Genomic DNA, 12,249 nt, shown 5'->3' on the forward strand with positions numbered 1-12,249 from the left:
ACTGCCAGCTAATAATAAACTTTGTACATCCAGTGAAGTGTGGCCATAAACTGTTTATGGAGACCATAATTTGGCTCAGTATGCGCGCATATAAAGTCGATGCATATTCCTCAATTAGAGCACGCTGCAAACTGAAGCGAGCACTTGTAACACACAGATCATCTCTGTTGACATGTTACTAGGAGAACAGCATATGTCTGAATCTTAATGCGCTTAGAATATCATTGCTGTTTTATGTAGCGGTTTAATTATCCATGTAAAAATTAGCCTGACAGTGAAGTTTCAGGAGCTGGGGCTGATTGCTGCATGATAAGGGCGCTTATGACTGGAAAGCTCGCTCAAGTCCCCTTATCGGCTGCTGAAATCTGGATGTGCAAAGTGAGTGTTTAATGCTCTCCCCACCCTTGAGCAAGGATTCAACCCCTGACTGTTCTAATGCTGCAGCTCAGTCACCAGTTAAAGGCAATTAAAGGGAAACCGCCTGGTTTGTTTGATTGCAATCATTTCCAACCCTGTAGCTCCTTCACTGGGCTTTTGATGCAATTAAAACACGTTAACTTATATTTACATGAAAGCTGGATTCAAACACATAAATGCAGTTAACAGAAGTGCGTTGGTAGTACTCCTAGTAGCCACCCTATCATTATCAATTCAGCTCCTGACATGGCAACTTACTCTACGCTAAAGCTTACAATAGTAAGTGTGACATGTCAGCCTTTCAGGCTTTTGCCTCAGTGTGGAGTACTGTGTTGTGCTTCCTCACCAGTCTCCATAGGTCACGGGGAGGAGGGGGGAGAAATCGCCTCTAACATAGTCTGTTTCAGTCCAGTTTGGATGGTTGGATGGCCGGGCGAAATTGCTTTGATAAGCTCTTTCCATTGAGATTTGAATCCAGGGGATAGAAGTGTGACCTTTTGGAAAGCCTGACTAGAATACATATTTGATTGTTTCCTGTGATAGGGCTCAGCCTGGATATATTTTCCTCCTTCTTCCCAAGCAGCTACTGTACATATATCAAGTGCATGCTGTATTTTTGTGTTGCTTTTTTATTTAAGCGCATGAGGCAAGGCTTCCCCAAAACATACCCCCAGGAAATAGACAGCATCATCCTGTAGTCTGACAATTCAAAACAGTATGTGCATGGTAGCCTGTTCCTGAACTTAGCGGTAACAGTTCGTGTATAAGTACAGCAGCTCAGCTGGTTTGTATGTGGAAGATATTCAAACTTGAGTTTTACCTGCCAGGTTGTGCTGGAATGTGGCAGCTCTTTGAGAAATGCAAAGCAAATTTATGGCAGTGTGTTCACCAGGGATGTCTCATTCACCACCGGCTTCCTCTTCTCATAGTATGCAATGAACTGATGCATTGTTCAAGGGCTGACACTTTAGCATGCTACGTACACGATGGGAGGTGAAAGATAGAGAGTTAGGCGCTGCATTTCAAATATCGCATATCAACCGCAGGAGCCGTTTCCAACGATTCCCCATTCAGCTGTTGAGCGGAGGATTGCGAGCTAAAGAGGTGCTCAATGGGAACATGCTTTATTGGAGTATCTGTAACATGATGAATAGCAGACCTTTTTAACTCAAATGTGATATTGAGTTGCTGCCACACTACACATGTTAAATGGCAGTCGGCAGCCATGAATGATGTCTTTGCAGGCAGAGACTTTCTTAACACCCACCCACCTTTTGAAGATGGATGTGTGTGAATGGGTCAAAAGACGGTAACATGTAAGAAACCTGGGATACAAAAAAATAGCGGTAGACATTTATTCTGTTGATTATGTAATTAGTCATATGTATAGAAAAACATGCTGATGACAAATGTGTAGGGCCTAAAACCAGACTGATTCTTTCTTTAAATACAAAAAACAAAAGAATTGTTTGGCTGCTGGACCACACCATACTGTAGGTTTTGGTTGCACACTTGCTCCTAGATTATCATATTTAAAAAATAAAGTAAAAAAGACAAGAGTCTGATACATAAAAACATACCATGTGTTCATATTTACAGGTCATGATACCATCAGTCTGTCTTAGTTTTACAAAGCAGCACCAGGGTCAGAGAAGTGGGTGGTTTAAGGTCACTGATAGTGTTAGTTTAAGTTATTCTTCTGAATGGGAAACTTTTTCTATTTTTCTAACTTTTTAAACTATTTTCATTTGAACATGTTCAAAACACACAAATTATAGCCTACATATCACTTTTCACCATGTCAAGTTTGCATCCTGCTAGCTACCAGTGCGGTAGTTGAGCTCAGCCTCGGTAACGTTGATAGTTGTGAAGGTGGCGGCTGCACTGGTGATCATGACAGCGCATGTCCGTGACGAAGCTTTAGCTAGATCAGTGGTTCCCGACCTGGGGTCCAAAGATCACTGGGGGTCTGCAAGGCTTTGTCTGCACTGAGATTGTCGAGATTAGATTTGACGTGTTAAATAAAATCATTAAAAAGCACTTACTTGATAATCAAAAGTCTATTCAACTATTAAAAAATGTATTGTTTTGGTCCTCATTAAAATATAGTAGCTACTTTGTAGGCCACACCTCTGCGAACTATAGGCTGACTGGTGTTAATTTTTGCCAATAAAGATTTGGAATTAATCTCTTTATTGTTATGGTGTACGTGTGTGCGTGCTGGGGGGGGCTCAGCCTTTCTCAGATACAAGCAGGGGGGGCTCCAAGGAAAAAAGGTTGGGAACCACTGAGCTAGATTATAGCGCCATCGTCTGGGTAAAATACCGTAACACAATAAATACCTCTCTCTGCATTTAATATTGGTATATTGGTCACAATGGTATATAGGACTAGGGGTGGGGATCGCAGGGTAACTCATGATACGCAATACGTGGCCCACGATAACGATAATATCACATTACAGCGATTCTGCAATAATGGATATATTGCAAGACAATCATATAGTGATACATCATGATATCTGATTTAAGGTATAATAAGTAGTATTTTTTCCTTGCATTTCGTCAACAACACATTCAGACTGGGCCCCTCCTCCTGGGCTCTTTGTAGCAGAAGCTCACTCTCACTCTCTTGTGCGAGAACACGCCCACCCCGCCGAGCTAACACCAGCAGCATCACAGTTACCTAGCATGCTAACCGCCGGTTCTGAATGGGGCCTAGTTGTTCATTGGAAGCACTCCCACGCTCACCTGCGCTGTGATTGGCTCAGGGAAGCACAACAGCGCCCCTCCTGAAACAGAATAGATGCAGAGGGAAGGGTCTCACAAGGGTCTGCACACACACTCACCAACACAGAGGCCCATAAGTGATTATTTATATTATATTACATTTGTAAAAGTCTATATTTTATTTTTCTCGGAAAATCCTTCATATTATACCTTTAAATTCTCTGTAACTAATTTCAGTTAATTTCCATTTTCCTTTCACATTACCCTCATTCATGTCTTACGCGCTGCAAGAAGTCCTGATGTAATGAAGCAGTGAGTCAAAATCGCAGGGCAATCTGTTTAGAGCGCCATATATTTGTAAATTAAAATATTAGTATTTGGCGGCATCCTATAAATAATTATACTGCACAATTCAGGACGAATATATACATTGCCGTATTGATATTTTGTCCCACCCCTATGTAGGATGCAGCCCAATTTTTAGATGAAGCTAAATGTATTAAAAGTGCATCTTATACACTGAACTTTACAGTATATATAGACGCATACATGTACGTATGATCATGGCTCCATTTAGTCCATGCTTGTTGTATCTCTTTAAATCATTCTGAATGCACAAGTGAAACGTGTGACTACGAAGTCTGTTTTTCTGTTCTGAAATTCTCACACTTATTGCACTGTGATAAGTATTCATGCGTTGGCCAAAGTCGACAGATTGATTCAACACCACGCAGTGAGGCAGCCAAGACACTTAATTAAACAATAAGAACAGTTGGGCTGTGGTATTGAGTGAACTTTTTAGTTCAGTTGTTACATACCAGAGTCCAATTTAACAGGATAGTAGCAGAAAAAAAAGACTTTTTCAAGGAAATCCTTTGATGCGGAGAGATAAATCAACCGTTACCTGTCGTTTTTATTAACATCTTTCCACCACTTATTTGGGAAATGGTCCATATAGATTACAAATTAACAAATGAAAAGCCTAAGTAAGGTAGACATATGGTGTACTAGATTTTGCATCAATTCTGTTAGTCGCACAAAAATGAAAAACTCTGATCAAATTTGTTTCCTCTGCCACACTGTAAAGTGACTTCTGCTACTCTTCAAGCTATTTTTAATCACACAGTTGCATAGATGTCTCATCCCAGCCTGGTCCAGCACCCGAAGTTGTTTTTCCCTGCCGCTATTACATTTGGCTTAATATGTCAGCGCAGAAAGTAACAGTGAGGCAGCTCCACAGGTTACTGACACATGAGTTAAGGCTCCTTTTTTGGCCCAGCTCCACTCTCTGGATTTTAGCGGCCGCCGATTGACAGCCAAGGAGCAGGGTAAGGGTTATGTATCAGCGCAGTCTAACAGCCTCTTTTTCAGGCCGGCTGTGCACATACTGTGATTTTACCCCTAGCTCTGGCCCACACCTTGAGTCAGGGCCAGAAGGCAGCGGCGCACAATGTAGCAGCGTGGGTTGTTCTCCATTTTCAGGAGTTAAAAGGATAAATTGATGTAGAAAATGCTGCTCTATGCTATAATGGATTCCTCAGCGATGCCTGCCCTATCTGTGTAGTGCAGCCCTGAAGGAAGCGTACTCACAGCTCCCCTACACAATGTGGGAAATTGCTTACTGCAACGGGACTTAGCCAGCGTTGGCACTGAATGTGAAATTAACCTTGCTATGATTTCTTTAATTTGCTTGGAGTGACATCTCCCTCAGGTGACAGGGGCCTTTGTCAGTCTCTCACATTTCTTGCAGCACGCACTCACACACAACTTGTGTTCGGTCCCTTAGAGCTTTTACAACACTTCCACCAACTTGTGGAGGCTGGATCTTTTATACTCCATCTTTTCCAGGATACATAATCCTATCTCTGTTTTTGTTTGCCGTACAGTCAAGGTTGAACGCTCAACATATAATGTTCTTCAAAGTATATATCAAGGATGCGATTCTTGTTTAATGGCTTGTATGACCTTTACAGAGCCCCCTTCGTGCTGTAATCGATAGGAATACCATTTGCAGCCAGGGCAGGATGATGCAACTGGATCTTCCATGAGGAAAAGATATTGGCTTCCATTTATCAAGAAAGACTGCAGCCTAATTAGATTTTTTTCAAATGGAAATTTGTCCATTTGGTGCGGAAGTGTTTATGTTCAAACGCAAGAACACGTCTTCTCTGAGCTAAATGTAGAAACCTTTAAAAACTTCCTCTTGATTATTTCTGATACACTTCTGTGGCAGCATGGATTGGTTATGTGATTGGTCCAAATTTAGACATTTCCTCATATAACTCTAAAATCTTTTTCTCTCATTAGCAAACTTGTTTTTCCACTTGTTCTCTAAGTCTAAAAACTGAAGATTCTTTAATTCATTTGGCCTCCATGCTGTTTTTTCCCCCCACAACTTTCTATTGCTTGTTATCCTACCGAATTTAAGCAATCATAACTTTGTGGAATGCGGACCATATTTTGCATGTCTTTATTATAGCTTAGCAGCAGAATTTGTCCGTGGTGTGAAAATTAATTTGGCAGCAGACACACGGGAACAAGAAATAAGCCATGGCTCTCCATTTTCTCTCCAATCATAATCAAAATTTCTCTGCGGGAAGACAAGTCCTCACAGTACGAGCCCGCTTGATTTACTTATGCTTGATATTATTGCTAGAAGATAAAGTTTATTTTGTGATTTCCTCCTTGTGTACACAGCCTCAGGAAGAGATTTACAGTGGCCGTATTATTACTTATAGTTCTGGATTCAGGCTTCTTACATACGCTTATATGTTGATTTAGTTGTTCAGAGCAAAGCTGCTTTTGGACTTCTTTGAGAGGGAGAAATAATAATCTCTGACCGTATCAAAGACGTCATTAGAAGGTCTTTTTACGCACAAGACTCCCATTTATGAGCGCTTTCAAACTGTAATGTATCACTCCCATCAGTTTCATTGGAAGCCTGCATGCCACCTGTGGATACTTCACTTAAAGGTTGAATGTGGGCATCATTATTACTCACACCTGTTTCTCATGCTTCCAGTTCCATGTATGAATTGTGCAGGAAATCGAGTAGGCCTTTTGTCGCAGAACATAAAGGGCAGTTATTAAGTCCACAGTCTAATAAGAAACATTTCTTAGGCCTTTGCCATTCCCAGGCTTTTTGGTGTCTCAAGTCACTCCCTTGTGGTTCTTTTGTATCAATCCTCAATATCAGTAATTTTCTTGTTGCAGTCTTGTTGCGAAACCAAACATTTTTTTATAAGGAAATGAAATTACATCCAATTAATACTTTTAGTATTAAAGGGCCAGTTCGCTGATTTTCAACCTCAGTCCTATCATGCTACGGAGAGCTAATGCCATCATGGCACTATGTGCAGTGCAGCTATGGCGCCGATTTCAAATATTATTGCTTCTATCGATTACAGAGAACACCAGCTTTGACTGACAGTGGCTTTTTCCAGGGGCGAATTGCTCCTTTAATGCCATTTAGTATTCAGTGGTTTAAAGTCAGACTTTGCATCATTCTTTGGACTAAAAGGCTTCAGGCCAGGAGGAAAAAAACATTGTCTGATCTCTGGTGCCATCAGGCAGGATGGCACCACACCAGCTTCCTTAAAGGAAACTGCTTCAGAGCGAATTGAATCAAGCAGTATCAGGTGAAAGAGATATGTCCAGTAGATTTAAGTAGTGTTCTTCCAGCAATGATAACAACTCGAGTTTGGCTGTCGGGCCATTTACAGTATAAGTCCTTTTAGAAGGAAGTGAAATTACCTTTTCCTGTAGGTGTGGATGGCAGTTTTGTTAGGTTTTTTTTTTAACAAAGTAAAGACTATGTATTTTAACTGCATTAAAGATTATACTCTCTTAAGTTAAGTGTGTACCTTATGGAAAAATGAAACAGAGTAAAGTCAACTCAACATAACAGGAGTTTGTAGCTCCACTACTGTCAACTACAGTAGATCAAACTTGCTCTTTGCCCTTCCACTTCTTGGAAACCAAACCCTGATTTCCGGGTTGCCAAACTAGTTTAAAGGTTGTAATCACATTGGTGCCTTTCAAAATCAAAGTCACAGTGGCGTCCAAGCTGTTATTGCTAGTGAAAATATACAGCAAAACCTGAGTAAAATAACATTAGCACGCATCCAGTGCATCATACCATGCCCAACCACCATCTCCTCACTTACTCATGTTTTTCATATATTAGTTTGACTTTTATATAACGTTCATTGTTTTTGGACATTGATTGATCTGTCTTGCCTCATGCAACCAACTTCCCCCAGTGGAAAATAAGTGATTGATTGTGTTTCCAAGAGTTTGACAAAAAAAAAGTCTCTGCTTTCCCTTGGAAACCACTACATTTAACTCAGCCATTTGCCAAATGGCATTGGGAGCATCAAGCATGCTTTGCCTCATGGGTCAGTGCTTTTGATTCCATTGCCCCAGTAAAAGACACAAGTGCACATTGTGGATTTCAGCATCCTGCGTAACATAATTCCCCATTACAGTGAAATACAATGGAGCCGTGCATTACGGGCGGTGTATAGGTCAACTATACAGAACTTGCACAGGGCACTTAAGACATTCTTAAAGTCTGTAGTTCTTTTATAATGTCTGTAGTTCTTTTATACAGTTAAGCACCGGCGACCCAAAGTGCTTCTTCATAGAATATGAAACCTCAACACATACAGTAACTCTGCTGTGTCAGGTGTGTGTTTGTTAGCATTGATCATTATATACAGTAAACAAGCTAGACACAGTGGAACCGTGATGTTTCACAGAAATCCATTAAAGCTTCGTTTGCAATATGTTGACATGCATTAAAATACATGTATCTGATTTCAGCTTTGTCATGAACATTGGATTTAAGGGTGCTTCTGAAAGACATACCAAGTACTGGGCGTGTGCACATCCTGCCCTCCCCCTGTGACTAAGTTGTGCATTAAGAATGTTGATGGCACAGGGTACAGATGTGTATAGGAGACTAAATGTGGGCAATTCTGCGGCTGCAGGTGGAAAATACACCTATGAGACAGTTTGATATGGAAGGGAGTCAGTGGGGGGAGTGTGGTTGGTTCAGTCATAAACAAGTAACCATTGATTTCATCAATTAAAGAGACATACCGCACAGAATGGGTCAATCAAAATCTTATTTGCCAGGTCCTGATGTAATCTGAACTGTAGCCCAATTTGCCTTCATCATTGCCTTCAAAGATGTCTGCTGAAGAGTCTTAAATGTCAGTGAAAATAACATTAATTATCAATACCATGTGGTGCCATGCTGTGCCTCACTCTCTGCCTTTCTCGGGGGCTCTAATAGATCTTAATACAGACAGCGCTTGGTGTTGAAATTAAGCCTAATCTAATGTAACAGTTAAATAACAGACGACAATTAAAACAATTTGTTTTAAACAATTCTCCATCTCTATCCTTCAAACACACATTTAATTCCACAGTATTACTCACACAAAAGAGATTGTATTCCAGCAAACACAAATGACAGCGAGATCACATTATTTTCTAACAGTATTAATTTCTGAGCAGCATTGTTGCAAGAAAGACAGCTGGCCGATAAGATAAACACACACTTCTCAGCCCATTCATCTTCGAGAAACTAATTTCACTGTTATTTTTGCGCTGTTTCAGTACGATTGGATGTATTCTGTCAGGAGCAGAGGTGCTGGCTTTGGCCGTAGCATAATATCATCACAGTGTAATATCCGATCCCTTTGCGTCGGTCGTAACTCTATGAACGTTACTCAGGTTATAGGTCTCAGCAGGGCTGTTGCTAAGGGAATGACTTGCGCTGATGTTACGGCAAGAGCGATTCATTCATGAGCCAAACTGTTTGAATTGTGTTTATTCTGGATTAAATTTGAAGAATTGTCTCTCAGTTGTACGTGATAGATGACGCTTGTTCCCTTGTAGGGATCCCCGACAATGCAACTGATTTTGACAGCACCATGCTGTCTCTCTCAGTCTTAAACTCTCTTATTCTTCTTCCCTTCAGAAGATATATATCAAAGTCAAATTTCAATAACACGAGGTATGTCTGTTTCTGTACACGTCACTTTGCATTACAACATTAACCTTAGTCTGCTCAAATCCCTGTTATATTTTTAACCTTACACTGCACCATTTGATTGCTACACTGACACACTCTGTGCTGCACATCCCCTCCCACATCAGTAGGATTAAGTAAAAAAACAAACTGTGTGCAGCCAGTGAAGAAAAAGTGCTTCTCCACTGGTGCACAGCCCGGCCATGAGCCACGCACCGCCACAAAAATAGAGCCCTTTGTGTTGTGTCTCCGCCCCTGTGCTCTCTTGGCATATTAACGCTCCTGGTTTTCCAGACGCATCCGCCGCTTGTTTATGGATCACTTTTTCAAACGTTTTTTCTTCCCTTTGCCATCAATACATCTTTGCCAAGCCTCTTGGACTCCATTGTTGCCTCCACAACAGTTTGACAAGAGACAGGAAAGCTCATTATCGACATCGCCTTCAGTTTCAGGTCTTCTGACATCCCAGCTCGGAGATAAAAAGCCACCAGGGTTGCAGAAGAGAAAAGTGGCATTTTATAAGTATTCAGCTCTTGCAGGGGGAGATTGGCAGCACAGAATGGAAGCATTTCCACTCCTAAAGTGCGGATTGTCTTGATTTTGGCTCCTCTTTTATGAGATATTGCTGAGTCAGTGTCGTGTCTCTGTGGCTCTCTGAACAGTGCGTCGAGCTCAGTTTTGCTTGATTGTGCACTCAGTTTGAACCCCATGCCTTCCAAACACATCCACAAATCTTCCATCCAAACGCACATTTAAAGCCCTGAAAAGTTGTATATAAATACATTTCACAGTGAACACCACTGGGCTGGAAATGTATTCTGGTCAGGGGAGAATCTGCCACAGTCTCGCTAATACACACACACACACAATGCAGCCTGCTGAGATCCTATAACCATTTATTCTACAAGCACAGCCAGTCAAATTGGTTTCATTGTTAGCATTCCCAATTGAATATCTATCTGCCCATCCAGTCATCTATCCATCTATTCAACCTGGGAAATATTAAATGATGTATGATGATTAACATATCGGTGATGAATACAGATCGTCTGCTGGTTGGTTATTGGCTGTCATTGCCAAGAGATTGAGGATAATCTAACTGATTGCCAAATATCACTCACGACTTAATCGTTTTATTTTGTAGTCATGTTGATGTAAAATAGGGCTGCAACTTACAAATCATTTGAACGCCGTCTGTAGCAGACCCTGCTCGAGCAATGATTACACTCTTTGACTCATGGTTTATGAACAGTTTTATTTTCCGTCCAACCGTGTCGTAGTCCCGCAAGCACGCTGTAAGACCAAGACAGAAAGAAAACAATCATACAAATGATAATATTAAACCCAAACAATAATGCCTAGACACCATAAATAGTTACAACATAATCATAATATAAGACAATACGTTTAAAAGCTTTAAAACAATCTAAAACACAACATTAGCGCTACATTAAATAAAGTGACAAATCATCATAAGCACCGGTCTTACGGGACTCAGCTAGCAAAGGGCTAGGCTGAGCTAGCGGCAGCTGTGTGGCTAGTAGGATAGCACTTCACATCATAAACAAAAACGAACAAATTAAGACGAGAACCTTTACTTGCAAACACTATGACAGTATAAAGATTTCGTACACCTTCCAGCTGGTTGTTAAAGTCGTTCACTGGAGGATGATTAGGATGATCTTTGATAAATACTTCCATAACCGTACACACACACACACACACACACACACACACGCTAGAACTATATTACGACCGGCGTTTGGCGGCATGTAAGCAAAACCCGCCTTCAAAATAAAAGCCTCAATAACGGTTTGACAAATAACGCAGAGAAAAGGGTAGAAAACATGAAACATTACCAAGTGAAAATCTGCAATTACGGATAACCATTAAACTCTGACCGTCACCTCTTTGTCCCTTTTTATTTTACACTGTAAAATAACTGGGAATATTTTTTGTGTGTGCCTGAATTCACTTCACCTACATGTATTAACTCCGCCTGAATATTCTCAGTGAATTCCACTTGACACCATACAAAATCTCATTACAGCTTTTCCAGCTATCACACTTCCCATTCTCAGCAGCAGCACGTTTACAAAAAGAATCTATCATCTGCCACCTCTAACTGTGCTAATATACAGTGTGTTATTGTTTCTCCGCTGATTGGAGTGGACATGTATGTGTTGATTTATGCTCCCTCCAGCTTTTCAGCTGAAATACGCCCCTGCTAATATGCCAGTCATGGTGCTTCTGCTGCTGCTGCCTTTGGCACCGCTAGCTAACTATAAAGCACTGACATGTGCATTCAGCCATCGAATTTGTCTTTCTTCCTGGAAGTAGCTCTTACTGCATGGTGGTGGAGTTGAGCAAATGACGAGCGGATGACTGGGAATACATATTATTTCATTTCCTGTAACCGTATCAATACGGATGGATCAATGCAATGCTAATCTGATTCTATTTTAGGATGCAAAGAAGGTAATCAGGAGTCTTCTACTCAGCTATTTACTGCAAATGAGGCCTTTCCACACACTAACCATAGGCTACAGAAAGCAGGGAGCTATGTGTGTGTGTGTGTGTGTGTGTGTGTGTATTCTGAATGTGTGTGTAAGCCCGTTTGTATTCCTTGTTTGTAAGTACTTTGCCTCCATTCTTCTCTTTCCAGCCAGGAAGTATGACAGTGGCGAATATCTTAACATCACCGGCATCACAAGGGACCAGGCTGGAGACTACGAATGCAGCGCTTTAAATGACATCGCCTCTCCTGACACCAAAACAGTAAAAGTCACAGTCAACTGTAAGTATATCTCTTTCTTCCTCCCTGCCTCCATGTTTTTTTCAACACTGGCCTTCCAAAAGCTTCAAAGATATCAGGGCCGGCTCTCGGTGACACCGGTGTCGCGTCCCAGGGGGGTCCACCTAAAGAAAGTAGACCTTTTCAGAAGTTAGAGAAAGTATAAAGCTAGAGATTGAAGTTCTAAATATTTGATGTGAGAATTCCCTTTTTGTCTGTGCATGTCGGTGATTAATTCACGCTAAGGAAAGGTCTGACTGTTGGAAGCA

The 12,249-nt window shown here is 41.1% G+C and overlaps 1 protein-coding gene across 2 annotated transcripts in view; it reads left to right on the top strand.

The window, feature by feature from the left end:
- Positions 1-12,249, top strand: part of negr1 (neuronal growth regulator 1) — a 146,141-nt gene that overhangs the window by 76,230 nt on the left and 57,662 nt on the right. For both annotated transcript variants that reach the window (XM_069680020.1, XM_069680021.1), the window contains exon 4: positions 11,852-11,983. In XM_069680020.1, the coding sequence (XP_069536121.1) occupies positions 11,852-11,983 (132 nt within the window). The remainder of the gene's footprint in view (positions 1-11,851; positions 11,984-12,249) is intronic.

The sequence above is a fragment of the Semicossyphus pulcher genome, unplaced genomic scaffold (genome assembly GCF_022749685.1).
Source record: "Semicossyphus pulcher isolate SPU_LCO1_2020_fin unplaced genomic scaffold, fSemPul1.0.p SCAF_4, whole genome shotgun sequence".
Classification (NCBI taxonomy): domain Eukaryota; kingdom Metazoa; phylum Chordata; class Actinopteri; order Labriformes; family Labridae; genus Semicossyphus; species Semicossyphus pulcher.